At 51.3% G+C, this 22,859-nt stretch overlaps 1 protein-coding gene across 1 annotated transcript in view; it reads left to right on the top strand.

The window, feature by feature from the left end:
- nuak1b (NUAK family, SNF1-like kinase, 1b) overlaps window positions 1-13,302 on the top strand; it is a 23,570-nt gene extending 10,268 nt beyond the window's left edge. Inside the window, exons 3-7 of the mRNA XM_056598338.1 lie at window positions 2,788-2,939; window positions 4,935-5,000; window positions 5,124-5,243; window positions 7,368-7,500; window positions 7,985-13,302. Of these exons, the coding sequence (XP_056454313.1) occupies window positions 2,788-2,939; window positions 4,935-5,000; window positions 5,124-5,243; window positions 7,368-7,500; window positions 7,985-9,192 (1,679 nt within the window). The 3' untranslated portion in view covers window positions 9,193-13,302. The remainder of the gene's footprint in view (window positions 1-2,787; window positions 2,940-4,934; window positions 5,001-5,123; window positions 5,244-7,367; window positions 7,501-7,984) is intronic.
- The last annotated feature ends 9,557 nt before the right edge of the window (window positions 13,303-22,859 follow it).

The raw sequence follows: 22,859 nt of genomic DNA, 5'->3' as shown, positions 1-22,859 counted from the left end.
CTCTTTCCCTCCTCTCTCTCCCTCTCTTTCCCCCTCTCCCTCCCTCCTCTCCCTCTCCCTCTCCCTCTCCCTCTCTCTCTCGGTTCGACTTCAGCCACCATCAGCATTCTGTCCAGATATCACGAGGCGTTTTCAAAGTGCTATGTTGCTCTTCACTGCTCGTTACCAGTCCACCCCCTACTGTCAAACCCTTGCTCGGCCTCCCCAAAAGAATGTGATACACAACGCTCAATTTGGGTCATCCAGCTAAATTGTATGTGTGTCAAGCTGTTTGCGTGTTGGCTGTTTGGGATGCCCCCATCGTCCCAGACACAACCTGCAGAGGCAAGGGTGAAGCAGCTCCCTAATGATGTGGAGGAGACTAGTCGAGAAGGAGACAACAGAAAGAGAGAGAGACAGAGAGAGGGTACAGTAAAATTGATAAAATGACTGTCCAAGTAGTGTCTGTTTCTGTTTGTTTGTTTGATCAACCCTGGCCACCGATTTAACAACACTATTAGTTTGGCATGGAAGAAATCATAATGAGTTTCAGACAGTACAAGAGTACCGGTTTGAGACCTTTCAACTCACTTCGGATAATAAGGCTAAAGGCATGCGCCTTATGAAGACCCCAGGTGAATAATGTCACAACAGTAGTGTGTGTGGTCATGGGGGGAAGGGGGTGCCTGGTGACGGGAGGATGGTTAACGGATGACCCACACACAGAGAACGGTGGGGTGGGCAGTAAACAGGCGGCCCCTCACCTGAGTTACAACACCCACCAGCCAGGTAATTACATCGCCGGCGAAGAGGTCAAAGGGTAAACGAATGCCCCACATAGGGGGGGGGGGGGGGGGGACTTGAGTGTTTTTCATGACCAAAACCCTGACCCTTTTGCTATGGGTCAGAGGTCCGTCCACCAATCAGAACACGGAACAGAACAGAACCCTCTCCAAGCCTCCTGTGTGTGTGTGTGTGTGTGTGTGTGTGTGTGTGTGTGTGTGTGTGTGTGTGTGTGTGTGTGTGTGTGTGTGTGTGTGTGTGTGTGTGTGTGTGTGTGTGTGTGTGTCTCCCGAGGGGCTTGGCGACTGGGACCGGACCCCCTCAGGGTGTGAGCGGCCCGGCCGGCCAGACGGTCACAATCGGGGAGAATTACCATCACTCAGCGACCCAGTGTTGTTCTACAGGATTACGACTCCAAAGAGGGCCCCCATGGGAAGCAGGAGGGGGGGGGAGGACGAGGAGGAGGTGGAGGAGAAGGGGGTGGGTCTAAGAGAGGAGCAGGGTCGCACAATATGAAGGTGCTCAGTCATGGGTGCAGAAAGCAGGGGCCCTCACCCCCGGTGACCCTGTGGTGTGGGAAAACCACGGCACACAATGAGGAGCGCCACGGCCCACTGGGATGTTGTCACCGCTCCTTACCCCCTCCCTCCCTCTCTGTCTCTCTCTGTCTGTCTCGCTGTCTCTCTCCCGCTCTCTCTCTCTCTCTCTCTCTCTCTCTCTCTCTCTCTCTCTCTCTCTCTCTCTCTCTCTCTCTCTCTCTCTCTCGCTGTGTCTCTCTCTCTCTCTCTCTCTCACCATGGCTCCTTTATTCTCACACCCGCCATCTTTCCATCGTCCAACAAGTGGATGGCAGAGGTGGAGCTCATGCAGCACATGTGGTTGCTAATACAAAACATGTAGATTGCGTAGACACTGGCCAGGACTCAGTGTGATATCCAGCATCTGTGCAAAGGGGGAAAAGCTGAAGGGTGGTGTCCTGAAACTAGTTGAGAGAGTTGAAAGAGAGTTAAAAAAGAGGGGCTTAAAAAAGGAGTGAACAATCCCTCCCTCCCTCCTCTTTATCTCTCTCCCTCTCTCTCCCTCTCTCTCCCTCTCTCTCCCTCACTTTCCCTGCTATCTCGCTCTTTCTTTCTTTCTTTCTTTCTTTCTTTCTTTCTTTCTTTCTTTCTTTCTTTCTTTCTTTCTCTCCCCCTCTCCTTCTTCCTCCTTGATGTCGAACCCCTCCCCTGCTCTCTGAGGGGTTGGTTTGATTTAAACAACAGTGCCTCCCTGCGCCTCAGATGAGGTGGGGTTTAGGTGATGTAACCCTGGGAGACGTTCAAAAATATAATGGCTCCCCTGGAATGTGGAGACCCGCTCGGACACAAAGGAGGCGAAGAAAAGAACACATTCACACGCGCTTCCCTCTAACAATGTCTCCATCGCGCTGAAATGTGAAATTAAATGCACTGACGATGAACATCTGAAACCACTGTCTGACCGGATTATTGTTAAGCCTATGTTTATGGTTATGTTTATATTATCCTGAAGTTGATGAAAGTTGGACAATGTTGTGTTTGACTCCGAGACAAAAGGTTCTGGGTTAGGAATCCCAGTGTTTACCTTGACACAGATAGCCAGAGGCCTTCTCACTACTACCTGCTCCTGAATGAACAAGCATCTCAAACTGTTTCCCCTCTGATTCAGTTGGTTTTAGAATGTCTGAAAAAAACTGTACACTGATTGGACGCACTTCGAGCGGTCAGCCTCAACCGGGGTCAAGGTTGAACCAGTTTGACCCTTGAGCAGGGCATTACGGCGGAGAGCCCGGGTGGTCCGCTGTGCCCAGGCTAGCGTCAGCGCTAGGTGTGGCCCCAAGGCGTGGCTCGATAGGAAAACTCTGGCAATGGCGACCCCGAGAGCTCGCCATGTGTTTACGTTCGTAATGACCTAATAATAATCCCTTCCCTCTCTCTCCCCTCTCTCTCCCCTCTCTCTCCCCTCTCTCTCTTCCCTCTCCGTCTCCCCTCTCTCTCTCTCCCTCAGTGTTCGAAAACAAGGACAAGATTGTGATTGTGATGGAGTACGCCAGCAAGGGAGAGCTGTACGACTACATCAGCGAGCGCCGGCGTCTGGGCGAGCGAGAGACGCGACGCTTCTTCAGACAGATAGTGTCCGCCGTGCACCACTGCCACAAGGTGACCCAGAGCGCACACACGCACACACACACACACACACACACACACACACACACACACACATACACACTCACACACACAGACACTCACACAGGCAGGCAGACGTACACACACAAACTGTGCTCCAAACTACATTTGCACATACATTATACAGTATAAACACACACATAAACTGTACAGTAACCAGCACAGGCTTTTGTACACACTCTCTCCCTGTCTCAATCTCTCTACCCCTCTCGGACACGTCGTCCACACACATACACAAACACACAAACGGCGACTCACTCACACACACATACACACACGGGCAGACACACACACACACACACACACACACACAGACGTCAATCCCAGGTTGTTTTTGTCTTGTTTCATGCAGTCCAGGCCAGGGTGTGTGTGCGCGCTCTCTCTGGGTTACATTGACCATGCCTTCTCATATACCGTCCACCACACCGTCCTTCAGTCTGCGGGGCTGATCTGAGATCAGCCCCGCAGACTGAAGGACGGTGTGGTGGATCAGTGATCTCGCCGTGCTGTTCTTGGCGCGCTGGCCGTAGGGAGAGCCATCTGTTTCTGTCTGCGAGACGGAACACAGCCCATTTCAGCAGGCCTCAAATCCACTTTCAGTTTATATATATCTATATATATAGAGCTATATATACATCCATATGCTGTGCATAGGGATTGCACATCGCGACGTCTTTTTGCAATAACCGCCTATACTTGGAAGCCTAGGAGCATTGGAATGTTTTTTCGGTCACTGTGCAGTCATTTAGCGTGAAATGAGTTGTCATTAGGGTTGTTTCTGAAACTGCCACAGTGTTTCTCATGCGAGACTTGGCAAAGATCAGCCTAAGTTACGGTATATTTACGTTGATCGAGGGTTTTCTCAATGCTACATCTCTCGTGAGTCCTGTCGATATGGCGGATTATCGCCAACACAAACTCCCATGATTCACTCGGAGGTGCCAGCCCTGTTTATGCGTCATCTGGTGCTAATTTAGCTCACCTGTTTCTCTCTCACTCTCACTCCTCTGTCCTCTACTTCCGCTGGCACCTATACACCCCCCCCCCCCCACACACACACACACACACAGACAAGCACACACAAACACACACACACCCCTACCTCACCTCAGTCCCCCCTCCCCCCTCCCTCCCTCCCCCCTCCCTCCCTCCCTCCCTACAAACCAATCCCTTAGAGTCATCATCTTTCCAGCTGGAGATAGGGATGATGTCATGCCCCTTGGATAGCCTGCAGTTTGAGTTTGTGTGTATGTGTGTGTGTGTGTGTGTGTGTGAGTGTGAGTGTGGGGGTGTGTGTGTGTGGCTTACAGTGCCAAGGAAGATGAATCATCACCGCCCCTCGCTACTAATCGCCACCGCCTCACACTAGGGGTGGGAGTGGGGGGGGGGGGGGGGGGGGGGTAGGGGGAGGGGCGGGAGGGCAGCGAACCAATAACCAATCACAACCATATGAGCATGAGGCTGTTGTCAGACAATAACCAATAGACAACAAGCAAGCCAGCCCGCAGGGATGTGGAAATGAAGTCACTGTCTCACCACACGGCCCTCCCACCTACATTTGAAAGAATTTTTAGTACCCCCTAAAAGACACATGTTCGCTCAATTTTTTTGATGTTGTTGCTGCGATGATAAACGATGAAACGTTCTCGGGGTGGTTGTTTATTTTTTTGTCCGTAATGGCCCCTTGGAATAACGTCAAGTCTCATATCTGTACGACACATGTTAGCCAGAAGGGGGAAAAAAAAAGGAAGATAAATATGTCAGCACAGCGATCCCAATTAAGCAGAGCCATCCCAACAGACAGTCTTGATTTCCCCCGAGTGCGGCCCGATAGCCCGTCTGAGTAAATCACCGCTAAATGCGCTCCACTGTTTTCTTCGCTCGGCTTCAGCTGTCGTGAAGGATATCACCATTCATCCATGTGTTTCACTGACGTTGTTCTCTGTGGATTGTTGTTGTTGTTGACAGAATGGAGTGGTCCACAGGGATCTCAAACTGGAAAATGTGCTACTGGATGAAAACGGCAATATCAAGGTATGAATTATGATCTTTATGGGGCGTTCCTTGATCAGCGATGCAATCGACAGTCACAACAAAGCACATGGGATTAGCATAGCCCCCCCCCCCCTAACGACTGCTGCATGCCTGTCCCCCCAGATCGCAGACTTCGGGCTGTCCAACCTGTACCACAAGGACAAGCTGCTGCAGACCTTCTGCGGCAGTCCGCTCTACGCCTCGCCAGAGATCGTCAACGGAAAACCTTACCGCGGGCCTGAGGTGAGAGCCGCGGCCAATCAGAAACCAAAACCCCCCCCAATGAAACACGACTCTGTTCCGCTGGGTGTTGTGCACTATTTAGACTCGTCGTCACCCATCCTCACCCCCACACCCACTTCATACCCTTCAAACACTATCCTGCCCCCCTCCCATCCTCTGCCTTATAGCTGGCAGCATAGAGGCTAGTGTGTTCCCAAAGCCAAAAGGCACTGGGTTCGAACCCCCATGTCCACCGCCTAACCCTTGAGCAAGACGACTCTGTTCCCTAATGATCTTTCTCTGAGTTAACGGTTAATCGCTTTGGATTAAAATATCCTTTAAATAATAAAATATAAATGCAGACGTATTTTTTGTATGTTTACATGAACCCTCCATGACTGCCAATAAACTCAAGCCAGTTGACCTTCACTTTTTACTGAAGCGATGATTAAGAACCATCTTCAAACAGCATTCACTGGGCTGGGCTGCAGAAGGTGGGCTCTTTGATGGATTCACTCCTATGATTCCAGTCTCCGCGGGGGAGGGGGGGGGGCGGCTGTCTCAGATCTTCACAGGCCGAGTTTGGGGGTGGCGGCGGTGGGTGAGGTTAGATACTGTCTGCATATCATACAGCCACCCCATCTTCCTCCCCTAAGCCCCTCCTTCCCTCCCCCAGTCTGTGGTCTTGCTGAGGGGCTGCTTTGAAGTAGAGGAGCTGTGGGAGATGCCACCGGCTCTCAGCCTCTAACATCTAACAGGAACCCGGGGCCCCGCTCTCCCCGAGGGCCCACCGTGCATCGCCCACGGTCTAAGTCAGGAGGTTCTAACACGAAGGGGCGAAAACTGCTTCCTTGAAAAGCCCGTTATTTAGGCTACCGAGTTCAAAGCGATCCACAAACAAGTCCGTCTGCTCTACACTCTGACAGCTGTACAAAAACAAAAGCCCAACCGATTTTATTTTTCATCCAAATCCCACCGTTTTCCATTTTACCGTAATTCACGGTAATTAACTTTGGAGAGCGCTAAAAACAGCGGCGAGCAACGGCCATTCCCATCGGAAAAACCAAATGGCAGGAGTCCCGGGCTGAGGCAGAAAAAGCCGCAAATTACAGCAAACACATTACAGTGGCTCGAAATAGAAACACAGTGACGGTCATCATCTATTGGCTCCAGGAGTGGACCCAGCAGCCCCCACGGGTGACAGGGTGCAACATTCTCACTGCAGGCCCTGACAGGAAGTTCATATTGCCTTTAAGTGGCCCCTATCTGATTTCCTGTTTCCAAGACAATCTCTCTTAAGTGTCCAGCCACCACCAGACCTCCAGCCTCCAGACGTCCCCTTTAGCGCACTAACAGCGTGCACGTGGACACAGGCACACGCGCACACCTACATGCATGCATACTCGGCACGCACACATGCATCCGGGCACGAACACACAAACTCACGCACACAAGATGGGATGAGCTCAGATGAACTGTCAGGGCCCATGTAGCAGCGTGCTTTGCCCCATCTCTGCTGGCCTCATTACATTACAACCCCCCCCCCCCCCCCCCCTCCACTGGTCCCCCACCAGACACACAGTCTTATGTGACAGCCTTACCTCAGGAAGACACACCGCATTAGAGGACCTGGTGGCAGCTTGCTTCTGCTGGACAGAGCAGGGGCTGGTGGTGGTGGTGGTGGTGGTGGTGGTGGGGGTGGTGGTGGTGGTGGTGGTGTGGGGAGCCGGGGGTGTGGGGGTCAAGGAGGATTTATCCTGTGCACCCACCTCCACCCCCATCCTCCTCCACCACCACCACCACCATCAACCAGTCGTTCCAGTGGTATGTGTCTGGGGTGATGTCATACATCCCCCCACACCAGAGGGATTCTTTATGTCCAGAACCAGACGTTTGAAATATGGACGCGTCATATAAGGCACGATTAAATCAGGTCTCTTTCTGGGTCAATGTCAGATGCAGCCGAGCACACGGTGCTGCAGCGAGTGACTAAGTCGATATGAATCCCTTACCTAAATAGAACCAGAGATATGGGGTTTTCCATTGTGCAACACGCGTCGTCACCGCACCAATTGCGCAATTCCTGGTTCTATTTGTGGATCTCAACGTTTTGGGGGCTTTTGTTTGTGTTTCCTTGTTCCACAGGTGGACAGCTGGGCTCTGGGGGTTCTGCTGTACACGTTGGTCTACGGCGCCATGCCCTTTGATGGCGGGAACCACAAGAACCTCATCCGCCAGATCAGCAACGGAGAATACCGAGAGCCCACCCAGTCCTCCGGTACTGTCTGATGTTGTCCTGTACTTTACGCTCTCTCCCTCTCTGCCTCTCGCTCTCTATTCACTGTTTCCCTCTCTCCCTCTCTCCCCTCTCTCACTCTCTATCTCTCTCTCCCCCTCTCTTCCTCTCCCTTTCTCGCACTGACTCTCTCTCCCTCCCTCTCTCGCGCTCTCTCTGACTCTCGCTCTCTCTCTGACTCTGGCTCTCTCTCTCTCTCTTTTAGTTTCTCTGTATCTGGCTGTCTCACTCTCTTTCTCCATCGCTTTTCTCATTCCTCATCATGTTCTGCTCAAGTTGTGGCCGACAGAAAATAACAATACTTTTGGGTTCCTTTGGTAAGAATGACACAGACTGAAGTTGTACAGGCCTAAGCTTCTGCCAAGTTTATTTCCCATAAAAGCATACAACCTGCTTAACGACCAAACGGAACCGCGTCAATGTTTCTGACCCTTGTCCCTCTGTCCCTCTGTCCGTCTGTCTCCAGACGCCCGGGGTCTGATCCGATGGATGCTGATGGTGAACCCCGACCGCCGGGCCACCGTGGAGGACATCGCCAACCACTGGTGGGTCAACTGGGGCTGGAAGAACAGCGTGTGCGACTGCGAGACCCAGCACGACCACGGGAGCTCTCCCATGCTGGCCCGCCTCATCGACTGGCAGAACCGCTCCGAGAAGCCCGCCGCGGCCCCCCTGCCGCTGCGGCAGAGGCCCAAGAAGTCCAAGAAGGAGAACGTGGAGGACGACGAAGACAACAACGAAGACGACGACGCCGGCGGCGGCGGCGGCGGCGGTGGCGGCGGCGGCGGCAACGCTCCGGGCGGCGCCGGGCCGGAGGACAAGCCGGGCCTGAAGAGACCCAAGGGCATCCTGAAGACCAGGCTCGCCGGGGAACCTCGCACACCCAGCCCCGAGCAGACGGAGCAGGGCCAGCCGGCGCTGCTGCTGCGCCCGTCGGCCAGCGGCCGAGGAGGGGCAGGGGAGGAAGGGTCCGGTCCCGAGCGCGAGGAGGAGGCTATGGAGAACGCGGCGGGGGGCTCCCCGGCCAAGATGGCGGCGCCCACCCTCCCCAAGAAAGGCATCCTGAAGAACAACCAACAGCAGCGCGAGTCGGGCTACTACTCGTCCCCGGAGCGCAGCGAGTCCTCGGAGCTGCTGGGGGGCGCCGCCATGTCGCTGCTCGCCAGCTCGCCGCCCAAACGAGCCATGGGCCGCAAGGGCATCCTGAAGCGCAACGGCAAGTACTCCACCTTCAGCGGGCCCCCGTCGGCGGCGGCCGTGGCGGCGGCGGCGGCGGCGGCCCTGTGCGAGGCCGGCACGGCGGCCGAGTCGGGCCTGTCCCGCAGCCAGAGCCGGCCCTCCAGCATCGTGGGGGAGGACGGCTCGGCGCTCTCCCTGTCCCCCAGCGCCCTCGGCGGGGCCGAGTGGCCCCCCTCCGGCGGCTCCGCCCGGCTGCGCCCCAACATCAGGGCCTGCGTGTCGGCCGAGAACCTGCTGCAGCTGGCCAACTTCCAGGGGTTCCAGGCCGCGCCGCCGCTCCTCCTCCAGGGGTCCAAGGGCTTCGGGCGGCGGGGGTCCCGCGGGAAGCCCGGGTCGCCGGGGGACAACGGCAGCTTCTCCCTGCTCGGGGACCTTGAGGACATGACTCAGGTGTATCAGCAGGCCCTGGACATCAGCTGCAGCACCCACACCTGACCGCTGGGTGGCATGCAAGACAGTGTGTGTGTGTGCGTGCGTGCGTGTGTGTGTGTGTGTTTTTGTGAGTGTGTGTGTGTGTCAGCTTGTGTGCGTGTTTGCGTGCGTGTGTGTGTGTGTGTGTGTGTGTATGTGTGCTCACTGGCGTGCGTGCCTCTGTGTGTGTGTGTGATTGTGTGTTGGTCCTGTGCGATGTGAACGTTTACATAGGTGGTATTGACGACCAGTGTGTTGCTGGGATACACCTTTTTTTGGGGGGGGGGGGAAGGTTTCCAACGAGAGTCAGGAAATCTGGATCAGAACGACGTGTAAACAACACAGGAACGCACACACACACACACACACACACATGCACGCGAATGCACTTCTCTGGCCAGAGGAAATTCAGTTAGCATGTATTTGAGAATATGAGATGGAAGTTAGATAAGTAGCTGGCAAGAGAGAATGCCACCCAGTGTGTCTTTTGTCGGCCCACCCATAGACTTTGCTGTGTTCAAATGTTTACATATTCAGCAGAAAGGCAAGTTAGAATCACAAACGCATGGAGCAGAAATCGGTTGCCTTTTCTGGCTGAACCGCAACCTTTTTTTAGTTTGAGTTTACAACAGCACCTTAAAACTCACAGAGAGCACACGCTTTTGTGATCTTTACTTCCTGTATCTTTTGTTTTGTTTGTTTTTTTGTTAACAAACCAGGGTCTTGCTCCAAAATAACTGTTGATGTTAATTATTTATTAATAGTTGTGTGTAGCTTTTAGTTTTTGAACGCCAAACTGGTGGATGTGGCTGTTTTACTGGAAGAGTCTGAAGCTCATGGAGGGAACCGACATATATAATTCTGTTACTAAGTGATGGGGAAGCATAACTATATGTATAATCAGCATATTAAACTACGGCTGCGTATGTAACACACGCAGCCCGAGTGTATCTTCATTTAAACGCATATGTCGTATATATGTGTACGATACTTGAGGATATGTAGTGCCTTGTTTTTATTTTTATTTTTCAATCATATAATGAGATTATATTATGTCGTTCCCGGGAGTGCAGAGGAAAGCCATGCCACCAGTGAGGCCATGTTATTGTTTTGATTTAGTTTGGGAATGTGGAGAGAACCAGGACCTTTAACACATGGTCGACCAGCCATCTTTTATTACTGTGGAATGAGGGAAAAAAAGGGAGGGGGTCAAGGGTGACTCTGATGAAAGCGATTCATCTTATTCTCCTTCTCCTCCAGGCCACAGGTAAAACAATACACACGCAAACACGCACACACACACAGACTTGATTACAAACAGACTAGCACGGCAGACTCTTAAAATAGCCCAGTCTGTGTTCCATGACAACATGGATCATTGTGTCCCCACTTCAGGAGACGTGGTTGGAAGGACACGCAGTCTTCCGCAGCTCACCTAAACGAGACAAGAGGGATCTTTAGTCACACGGGATGGCCCACAATGCATCACTCACAGAACTGGAATGTTCCTGGCAAACAAACACACCGCTGGGGGTCCTTTTTTTTTATATTTGTTTTTATAAATAACCTCACAACACATTTCTGGTGAGCGACCGAGCGTTAAACCCTAAACCCGGACAGACCCCCAGCAGACCAAAGGTGTCGAAGGTGTGTTTTCTGACCCCCTCTGGCGTTTGGTTAATGTCTCACCGGATCCCGCGCCACCCCTCTCTGTGTCAGGCACCTGGGGAGGTGCGTTTGTTTCTCCAGACGCTGATGACACAGCGCATTCCACAGACAATGGCTGCTGCCGTCGCAGACGTGCCCGTGCTAGCGATCTTATCAGCAGCCCAGACAGGGCTTCTTTGGCTCAGGTGGGACCTGCAGTCTGCCCCCCCCCCCCCCCCTCACAAACACACCCAGCCCCAAGCCCCCCAGCTGTGTATACTGGGGTCGTTACGTCGAGCCAGCACAATTAGCCAGCTATTGTTTTTATTTGATGGCGAGAGAGCTAGAGAGAGAGATGGGGAGAGAGAGTTAGCGTTGAGTTGAGTTAGAGGGTTCAGATGAAGTGATTTGTGAAGAGTGAGACAGAGAAGAAGAAGAAGAAGAAGAAGAAGAGGGAAAGAGGAAGAGTGAGTGGATTGGCGACGAGAAGTGGCGATGAGATTGGAGAAGGCTTTCCGGTTAGAATTTTCTTTGGGGAGATTTGAATTTTTCGATGGCCTCTTGAGGGAGTGTGTCCAAAAACGAATAAACCGGAAAGCGAGAAGGAAAGGATTACTGAAAGTGAAAATGGTTATGGAGACTTGTGAAAGGAAAGGAAGTAGGTAAAGAGAAGGTTGATGGGAAGTTACAGTAAATTGAGAAGTAAGCTATTCAAATGATTCAGGGGAGGTCAGAGAGTAGTCAAGCAGCATCTTTTTTCCAACAGGATTCCCCCCATTAATGAATGAAGTCGCTCATACTTCATCTCAAAGTTTATTATTTCAATATATACTACGATTTTTTTTTAACTTATTTTTGAGCGGGGGGGGTTGACTGAGTTGTTTTGCAGTGGAAACGCTTCAGGCTGTTGATACAGCTTGTCTAAAGGGTCAACCTGGTTGTGTGTGTGTGTGAGTGTGTGTTCTGTAAGGCCATACGTCACAAAACCTCTGCCTTCCTCAGCCACAGCAGTAAGAAATGGGAGGTTTAATGGGTGACATCATCCAGCATTAGCATTAGATGATGTTGTTGGGAAATTATGCAGAAAAAAAAAAGACCCCTTGAAAAAATACAAGAAATCGTGTGTGTGGAATGTTTTCAGTGGTCGGTCTGTGTTGGGAAAAGGTCCTGGGTATTGATTCATATGGAAGACTTGTAGCGTTTGGTCCTGGATTTGTATTGTCAACTGGATTTACAGTGATGAAATTATACTATGTTAGTATTTTTGTTTTATTACGCTTCTGTTTTATGATTCTACAAAATATAAGAAACTTTTATATTGCGCTATGTTATGGTAGGACTTGTATTCTTCCTTTGAATTTGGCAAAAGATATGCATAAATCTCAAATCAGTGTTTGTGTGTTGAGTGTTGCCCGCCTGTTTTGGGTAAACCCATAGGGTCAGATAAGCTCTCATATTGAATGATACACAAACGGCAAAACTGTACCAAAGTGATTGGAATAGAGGTAACCTCAAAGTATGTAGCTCCATCTGGCTAAATAGCTAACACCAAAGAAGAAGTATTGTCATCTACCGAAGTTGCGGAGTGCCATAATGCTGGGAAACAGAGGACAGTACGATTTGACAAAGTATTTTGCTGCCGAACTGGAAAAATGACTGACTTATCTCCGTTGGTTCACTGACTAATCATAGGAAAACTTGACTGGATCTTTTTGTTTTGTTATGACAATAATAATAAATTGGTATTATTTTGTTATTTAAGTGCTTTTGTTTGGTTCAGGCTCAGTACTATTCACTTTTGGTTCTGTACTGGTGTCTGAGAGTGATTCCAGACGGCCAAGGTTGAAAATGATCAGTGCCTTCGCTATCTTCTATGATTTTGTTTTTATAATGAAAAAAATATTATCATTTTGTTTTTTTATATATTTATTGCTGATCAAGCCATTCAAAAAAATACAACTAATTCAAAAGAACTCCATATCTATGGGTTGGCTTCGTTTGGACTGTATGAGCCTCCATAACTGTACACAGTCAGAATTATTCAGTCGTCACTGACATCAGGCATACAAGTTGGTGTCCATTGGAAAGCGATGGTCATTGCGTGTTGTTTTACCGAAACCAAAGTGTTAGATTCAGCAAATCCTGTAAAATGTCTTAATTCATCCATCGGGGTGTTTCTCCACTCAGCATCGTGCCTCTGTAAAGTACGTAAACAACTTCAATAAAAGGATAATGAGAAGCTGTGTGTTCTGTCCATGTTGTGTGCGAGTGGGTGGGTCTGTTCCTTTTAACTAGCGGGAAAAGCTAAAAACGAGTGCAAAAATAAGACAATAGGGTGTGTTTCCTGTGAGAGAAAGTGTGAAACTGGCCAATAAGACAAAGATTACTGCGTGCACAAGGAGACGTTTTAAAATAAATAGCAGACCTTTGATTGGCCTCTAAAAAACAGCTTCTGCTAATGATTACAAAGTAAAAGCCCCCGCCCCCCTCCTCTGTAGAGAACAGTAATACACCCTGTCAATTAAAAAACGTCCCAAATTAAACAAAGTGCTGTCGGACATGTACAGCAGGGAACATAACATAGCATTCATACGGTTCATATTTGGCCCAAGGGATCCTCAACCCAGAGTCTCTGTTTTAAGGCCTTTTTGGGGAAGAGGGGGGTCAATTGGTCGTCCAAGGAGAGAGCACATTGCTCTGCTGCCGACGCTGCCGTTGTTTCTGCAGCCGGCTTAATGCGATCCACATTGTGGATGAAGTGAGTGGGTGGATGTCTGAGGCTCTCCTCGGTGATGAGGCAGCACTGCAGCTCTGGCTCATAATGCACAGACAGCATGAATCTTACACCGTACACTAGCTGCCGTAGGGGGATAATATACGGGAATATCTCATTCGCCATACCGAAACTATTCCCCCCCCCCCCCCCCCCCCCAAGAGTTTAGTGTTACTCTACCACCGAATTCAACCCGCATACTTTTTATATCCCCTCTCCATTTACAATTCCATTACCTAGCCACTGTTTTTCACCGGGGATGTTTCTCAAGAGCTGTCCGATAAGGCCCCGGGACGTTTATTTGTCTCCCGACGAAACATAAATGCGACGGGCTTCACAACAGCGGGCCAAAAGCAACGCTGTGAAGTCATGCGATGAGAGCGTCCATAGGGCTTCGCGAGAACAGCGCTCTGTGTCGCAGTTTCTGAGGCAATCAATCCGGCGCATTGTCTGCCAAACGTATGGAGCATAATGAATAGGTATGAGCACCACAATCAAAAGTTCACAAGAGCCCCGGCCGTCTGCGCGGCTGACACTGGAGCGACCCCACTTTCAAAGGGATTTCTTTCCCTCTTCTGAACAATTTCTGGTTCACTCTTTGACCCTCAAATAAAGTGCAGCTGCCAAACCTTCTGATGTACCAGCCCGCCTGCCTGACCCTCCCCCCCCCCCCCACCCAGCCCACACTCAAACTCTTATTTCCCCTCTCCTCCACCCATCTGTAGGGAGGAGGTGGGCCTGTTTGCCCCTGGATGGGGAGGGCAAGACCAGCCGGTAGAAGGGGTTGATTGGGCCTGCATTCACACAGAAAACCTTCCCCTACCTACCCCATCCAGTCTCTCTCTCCCTCTCTCCTTCTTTCCCTCTCTCTTCTGTCCCCCTCTCTTCCTCCCTCTCTCTCTCTCTCTCTCTCTCTCTCTCTCTCTCTCTCTCCTCCTTCTGTCCCCCTCTCTCTCTCTCTCTCTCTCTCTCTCCTCTCTCTCTCTCTCTCTCTCTCTCTCTCTCTCTCTCTCTCTCTCTCTCTCTCTCTCTCTCTCTCTCTCTCTCTCTCTCTCTCTCTCTCTCTCTCTCTCAAGTCTGCATAATGTTGGAGGATATAATTCTATCTTTTTTTTTTTCTTTGTCCGCTCAGAACACAGACTTTAGAAAAAAAGACGCGGCCCCCTTTGAGTTGAGAACGGATAAAAGCCATCACACGCAGTGGGATTTGGAAAATGAGAGATGAGGGCGAATTTTACACACGCTTCAAATCAGTTTACAACTCCTTTGTCTGGAGGAAAAAAGGGGGCTTGGTGTGAAGAAAGATGGGGGAGTAATCCGCAGCTCGGGCAGGGTAAACCAGAAAAAAGAGCAGCATAGAGGATTTTTTTTCGCCGAGGCCAGTTTTGCCTTGGCACAGCTAAGTGCTGTTTCAGGCGAGATTGTTCCGCTGCAAGGGGGTTTAGGGTGGCTAATGTAAACCGAGCTGCCTGTTCTCTGCAGGAAAAATAAATAAACTGGCCCCGGGCCGGCGGAGTCCTGCCTACAGTCGGTACAGAGTGCGCTGCTCCTGAGAGCTGACACATTGTTTTAGCAATGAGATTCTGAGGAGGCGGCTTTATTTTATTCTTCCTGTGCTGACTGCCCTATACACACGCTCACACACACACACACACACACACACACTGACACCACACACACACACACACACACACACACACACACACACACACACACACACACACACACACACACACACACACACACACACACACACACACACACAAACACACACACACACACACACACACACACACACACACCACACACACACACACACACACTCACATTGGGGTAAGCAAAAGCACAAATTTTCAAAAATGTTCATTTATTTCTCCTGCTCGGACTGTTGCGCAAGGACACACACAAAAAACATACACGTGTCCACAAACTCACGCACACACGCTCACGCAAACCCCTAACAGGCGGCTCTGTGTGGTTCCTCTTCCTCTTCTCGGCTGTGATAACATTGTGAATGGACATGGAATGGAATAAAAACCAGCCACCCTCCCCCCCCCCCGTTTCTCTCCGGCCAGGCCTCCTCCCTCTCCTGTCCGGGAGAGACTATTTTTAGCCGCGGCACTGCTATTCTGGAATTCATTGCTGACTGGCTGCTGCTGCTTGCTGCTGCTGCTGCTGCTGCTGCTGCTCTCTGCTGCTGGGTGTCTGGGCAGCCATCCCTCCAGGAATGTCTGGCCAGCGCTCAAACCACTCCAGAGCTCCGGTGCAGGCCGGGCCCGGTATAGGGCAGGGCCCCGGAACAGGGCTCTGGTTACAGCCTCCAGGCCCATGTAGCCTGGGCTGCCGTTCAGCCCTGTTCCTGTCTCTCCACTGCTGTCTGCGTGGCTGTGAGATGGAGTAGAGCTATAGAGGAGAGGCCCTTCTCTGTACGAACTACGGGGAGAAAAAGCGAAGGGGATTAAAGTTTGCTGCCGCTTCTGTTCTGCACCTCCGTGTACTGAAGTGCTATTTGCAAAAGTGTGTGTGTCTGTGTGCATTTGTGGGGGGGTGCGGGCTTGTGTCTGTCTATGTTTGCGTGGTGTGGTTTTCAGTGTGTCTGCGTGGGTTCGCGCGTGCCAGCATCTGAGAGTGCGTGCACGTGCTTTTGCCCCAGCTGCATGCGTGTGTGGCCAATGACAAGAAAGCCACCCTCCATCATGTTGAGTTCCCCCTGCTTTGCATCAGCAAAAGCAGGGGGAACCCTGGGCTTATTAAGAGTGAGCAGTAAGGGGGAACACCATCCGTAGCCCACCTGTTGCTCATGATTGCGGAGATCCCTTCAAGATGGAACGTGCTAGAAAGACTAGCTGCCTCATAAACCGCTCAGCAGCAACCGGGAGGGCCAGGCTCCGAGGATGTCTTCGGGATCATCCGAGGAACACAAGACGACGCGTTGCCACGCAGAGGGTCAGAGCGCTCGTGAGCACTTCAGATGGGAGACAGGCCTGCGCGGCCGACAAGTGAATCCAGAGCAGATTTCACAACTCATGACCTCTTATTAATCATCCACGGTAGACAAGGCGGTACGGAACAATGCTGCCTCACGTCGCTATGATAAATCATCTCTCCGTATAGACACCCTGTAGGCCAGGGTCCAACGCTGTGTCTCGAACGTATTTAATGAAACAAGGCAGGCCGTTTCCAAGCGGCAAAGAGCGTGTGAGGGGGGGGGTTGGGTTCCTGGGCGGTCGGGGGGGGGGAACAGACCACAAACAGAAGGTTGTAAACCAGAACATGCTGGTACACAACCGAGCCTTTAAAAACAACACATTCACAGCCACCCTTCGCCTCCTCCCAATAACGCAGAAATGCTTCCTTAGCACACGACCACCTGTGTGATCGAAGGTCAGAGTGGTACTAAGGTTGGTTTACACGGTGTTCTCCCATTAGCGCTAAAGCCGTAGCGATGCCGATCCCTGAATGGTTAACAACCTCTTTCGTGTGTCCGGGTAAAGCGTGCTAAGTTAGCGTGCACAAAGCTAGTTGGCTCTGGCTGCACGCGAGGGGATGTGGATTCAGCTGCCAGCAGGGCAGTAGGGAGTGGTCCGGCATGGTGGGCCATGGGAGGAGGGAGAGAGGGAGAGAGAGGGGAAGGGCGAGGGAGGAGAGAGGGGAGAGCGAGAGAGAGAGCCTGAGAGGGGAACGGACGGAGGGAGAGGAGAGAGGGTAGAGCGAGAGAAAGAGGGGAGAAGGGAAGGAAAGAGGCAAAGAAAAGGAGAAGAAGAAAGAGATAGAGGGCGAGGGAAAGAGAGAGGGAGAGAGAGAGAGAGAGAGAGAGAGAGAGAGAGAGAGAGAGAGAGAACAGTGGAGAAAGATAGTGTACAAGGGAGACAGACAGACAAAGGGAGACAGAAAGACAAAGAGAGAGGATCGGGAGAAGGGAGAGAGAGGTAGACATGGAGAGAATGAAGAAGTAGAGATGGAGGGAGAAGAGAGAGAGAGAGAGAGAGAGAGAGAGAGAGAGAGAGAGAGAGAGAGGTAGAGAGAGAGAGAGAGAGAGAGAGAGAGAGAGAGAGAGAGAGAGAGGAAGCCAGCCAGCCAGCGGGCCGGCTACAGCCGAACCAGCCAGGTAATTAAAGAGCCGTCAGCTGCCTCCTGTCTGCAGACCTTTCTCTCGACATAGTGTGAAGGACCCAGGGGAGGGACTGGGAGCCGGAGTGCTTCCTGGCCCAGACTCCTGGACCCGCGGCCTGGCGAGCCCTGGGCCCAGTCCACGGCTGTAGGACTGTTGTTATTCTGGTTGGCTGTTTTTTTTTTTCGTCTCGGTTTTTGCTGGTTCTTCAATTTAAAGTCCCTTTGTTGTTGTAGTTGTTTCCGTTCTTCGGACCCCCCCCCCCCTCTCCCCCCTCTCCCCCCGCATCACAGCCCAGCCCGTCTCCCCGTCGGTCCCAGCTCTCGGTCGCTTGGTTGTAAGTAGAAACACAGCAGAAGGCAGCGGGGTAAATGGATGTATCCCACAGCTGTCCCACATTCCTCCGCTTTCCACTTGTGTGTGTCTGCCGTGGTCGTTTTTTTTTTTCTTCTTCGTCGTCTCCGTCTTCTTCTGGGTCAGTGTTTCTGTGATTAAACCCCCCACCCCCCCCCCCCCCCCCCCCCTCCTCATCCTCCTCCTTTTCTATAGTTCATTCCATTCACACACCCTCCCCCCCAGCCCCCAAACCCCATTCTCGCTGTCTTTCCACTTCTCCATTTTTCATATGAACTCTTAGATTATCCCAAATCGCCTCAGAGAAACATGCATCCATCATGGAGACACCCCCCCTCCCCCCTCACCCCCCCCCCCCCCCCCCCCCTCCCGCCTCCTTTTCCCTCTCTTTCCTTTTCCCACCACAATCAAGTAAATGAGGAGTATAAAGATGTAGAGAATGTTAACTTCCTGAGCAAGAACAACAACGTAGCTCGGCCGTTTGTGTGTCCTGTGGGTAGTCTCCAGTAAAACGCTCAGCGTCCTGTCCGGACTCTCTCTCTAGTCTTTTCCACACACACAGACACACACGCAAGCACGGGCATATTAACACACACGTACACACACACACACACACACACACACACACACACACACACACACACACACACACACACACACACACACACACACACACACACACACACGCAGAAACGCACACACACACATTCACACGCACACAAACACACAAACATGCACACAAACGCACACACACACAAGCACAATCACCACGCACACAAACACACAAACGCACACCCACACACACACACACACACACACACACACACAAGGCCAAGCCGCACTCTCTCACACTCACTGACGTCCATTGACAACAATGGACGGTTCTCATGGCCTTATCATCCCTGCCAACTGGCTGGCTGGCCGGCCACCCTCAGAAAGACAACAGGGCTGATTGATATGAGCAGGGGTGTGGACTCTCTCTCTTGCGAGCTTCCTCTTCCTCTGCTGCCCAGAGACGGCTGTTTCACACGGAGGGGGTGAGCTGGAGGAAATTCTTCCTCCTGGAGATTTGCGGTGACGGCGGACAGCTAAATCACCTTTGCAGGTTTGTTTTAGGATGGGGGGGAATAAGGCTCTCTAGGAAGGAATTTTTTGGGGCGCAAAGCAAACAAACACAGGTTGCTGGTTGGGGATGTTTTGGACTTGGCTAGAAGGTTCTTAAGTAGGTTAGCCCAGGCCAATGTCTTCCAGGAAAATGGATTCCAGAGAGATGGAAACGCTTGTTTTCGTGTTTCTAGCAATTTTGGATGAGTTATGGTGCAAATGTTGAGCATTTCAAAAAGTTTTTTGGACTGCAATGCAATTACACATTATCCAATGATAGCGTCTGCTTCAACCTCCTGCAAAACTGCAGCATGTCAATCTTTCTACAAATGAGGATTTCAAGCAGGTTGGCCACCAGTTGGCTCCACATATTCATGTGAATATCCGAAAAGCCTTTTCAGCCGGTTGAGACCATAAGGACTATTATCTATTATATTATATGAACTGTTATCCAAACCACAGTGACATTCTTCAAGGAAGCCATCACCTCCGACATCATCCCCTTATCACCAGAGACCTGTGTGAGCCTTCCCTCCCCGTCAGATAGTCTGCTAGTGGAACACAAGAGAGGTGACCTCTGTTCACAGGACTATCCACTCAGGGTGGTCCTCTCTCGTACGCTCAGGAGACTCTGAGGGGGGAAAAGAAAAGAGAGAAAGACAAGGGGGCCTGACATACAATATCCCATTACTGCCCACCTGGGCTCGGTCGTGCACATAAAGCAGCGCAAGACGTAAGGTAACGAAGTGCTAAGCGCTGAGGTAATCTTTCTTGAGAGCAGAGACAGTCCCAGCCTCCCGTCCGCCCCCCTCCCTATCCCCCAACCCCCCCCTATAGTGGCTGTTCTGTAGCCATGTAGAACCGCCGCCGCCCCGGCCTTAGAGACTTCTTCGGCTCAGCCATCCAGGGCTTGCGCCAGACGCCATGTGAGAGAACCCCGGTCCAAACTGTAACGTAGCAAACTGAGTTGACTTTGGGCCCCCCCCCCCCCCCCCCCCCGACCGTCACATCTGCGTTTGTGCTCATCATAACAGATGATTACAGAATGTACGAGATGTACGAGGTGGTCCACAAACGGTGTGTTCTTCTCTCTCTCTAAAGCCAGAGTTTCCAAGGTTGATTCCCCATTTCCTCAATGCACTTTTACTTCAGGATGACTTAAGGGTAACTTAAGGGTGTGGCCCTTCAATATCTCAATAAACAACTACAACTAAAAGGGGAACTCCTTAATTATGAATTCAAATGAATCGGAAAGGGTCGTCTGGCTCCTCACAGCCCCATGACATGCCTCTTTGTTTCTAAATCCTACGCCACAGAGACGCGGCGAGGCTGCGTGTGGTGAGGAGGCTGCGTGTGGTGAGGAGGAAGCGTGCGCTCCTCATCCCTAAACTAAAAACGTCCTCAGCAGCCGATTCCAATTAATAGTAACCCCCAACCCGCTGTCTTCTCCCCGGCTCAATGTGCGCTAATCAGTCGAATCAGCTCGTGTGGCCCCGTCTGGTTCAGCAATGAAAGCCAGCGCAGCCTTGGCCCCTTCACAGCGAATCATTGGGACGGAGCAGCACAGCGGCCCAGACAAGTGAATATCGGCTTTTGTCACGAGCAGACTTGCAGGAGACAGCTTCGTGGTGGTGGGGGGGGGGGGTTGTTGCTCTTCTGGTCGCCATGAAGAGGATTAAAAGCATTCCCTTCTGGTTCGATTTTTATAGATGCAGGAACATCTAGTACCTTCCAGAGATACCAGGCTTACTAGGTCTGGCCAAGTGACGTTTTGGAGCGGTTCTTTTGTAAAAGGGGGGTCAAAGAGGTCAAGGGTTTCCTGAACAAAGTGGGCACCGGGCCCCTTGGCGTCTACTGCTGAGTCCTGGTTTGATGCTCTCTGAGGGGTGGCATTTGAAGAGGAGCGGTCCAGATAAAGATCTGCACTTGGCAGCTGGGGTTTGTTGTTGGAGATGTTGGTAAGGGGGGGTTGAGGATGTCTTGTCTCAACGAGGAGGATCCGTCTGTGAGTTGTTCCCGAAATATTCCCTTTATGAGCGATGGCCATCTGGGCCCTTTCCCTGAAGTGTGTGTGTGTGTGTGTGTGTGTGTGTGTGTGTGTGTGTGTGTGTGTGTGTGTGTGTGTGTGTGTGTGTGTGTGTGTGTGTGTGTGTGTGTGTGTGTGTGTGTGTGTGTGTGCGTGCGTGCGTGCGTGCGTGCGTGCGTGCGTGCGTGCGTGTGTGTGTGTGTGTGTCTGTCAATGAAAAAACAATGAATTGCTGAAGGAAAACAAATGAAAAGATGGGCCCTTTGAACGTGGATCCAAACCAGAACTCCCCCCACCATCACACACACACACACACACACACACACACACACACACACACACACACACACACACACACACACACACACACACACACACACACACACACATCCATCCACCCCACTGCTACCCAACAGTAACCAACCCCCCCACCTCCTTCACTTGTGCAGGCTTGACGAAAAACTACACCGCTGCTCATCGCACGCAATTCTCCTGTCTGAGGCATCGGCGGAAGGAAGGGAGGGGGATGGGGGGAGGAAGGTGGAGGAGGGGGAGGTGGAGGAGGGGGGGGCTTGGGCGTTGATGGAGGGAAAGGTGAGGAGGGAGAGGAGATGAGAGATTAGATGAGGAGAGGAGAGATGAGAGATTAGATGAGGAGAGGAGAGATGGGAAGAGAGGAGGAGAGGATAGTCGAGGATAGAGCAGGAAGAGGAACAAATGAATTTGGTTAGGATTATAAGGAATCTAGAACGGATCGTCTTTGGATCTTTGGTGGACTGCTGAACACATGTATAAGGTTCAAAGGTTAATCTTGTGAGGGGAAACTCTGGGTGGCAGGTGGTCTGAGGAGGTGGCGGTGCTTGTGTTTCAGCAGCGAGGGTGAAAATTAAACATTTAGATGAGCGGAGGAAGGCGAGGTTCAAACAGACATACTGTTTAAAAAACGTGTGTCTGAACACGAGAGGCTGCATCTCAAAGGGTTTATCCTCTGTATCAAATTTGAAATATAATACAATTAGAAAGTTGGAGAAAAGAGCAAAGTTATCTTGGGTTTCAGGTGGACACACGATCTGCAAAACATTTGCATAAAAAGTAACACATTTAAACCACGGGTTGAACCGAGAGTCGAAAAAACCACGGTGTATACATTACAATGGCAACCGATTTTGTTTACCATGAGTCCCTGTGAGATTTATTCAGCTCACCACTGTGTTAATAGCATATTCATGCTTCGTGGATAACTATTTTGTCGGGTGGCGTTCCCAAAAAATTAACTGCTACCACAGGAGACAAATAATTTAGCAAAGTTCTTGGAAGCGGTCCTGTCGTCTGTCAGCCAAATGCAAACAAGTCCTCTCTGGCGGTGTTGCTTTCATTCAGCGCCTCGGTTCTCCAGCTATTACCGCCGCTGCCAAAGTAATTATTCCGTGACTAGCCAGGACTCTTGGGAACATCTCGCTCACCCAAACCACTGTGCTATTCATGGAGAAGTATTCAAGACACGACAATCGGAACTTCAAAGTGCACGGCAACACAAACAAACTCAAATTCACAAACACACACACACACACCTAACCACCGGTGTCTCTTTGCCATACCACAAATAGGTGTATCTCATGCAACGCACGCATATTTCGCACGCTAGCAAACGCTACCCTCGCGGGCTGCTAGCCCTG

Source organism: Gadus chalcogrammus, chromosome 9 (genome assembly GCF_026213295.1).
Source record: "Gadus chalcogrammus isolate NIFS_2021 chromosome 9, NIFS_Gcha_1.0, whole genome shotgun sequence".
NCBI classification, from domain to species: Eukaryota; Metazoa; Chordata; class Actinopteri; order Gadiformes; family Gadidae; genus Gadus; species Gadus chalcogrammus.
This window is presented reverse-complemented; position numbering and strand designations above follow the sequence as displayed.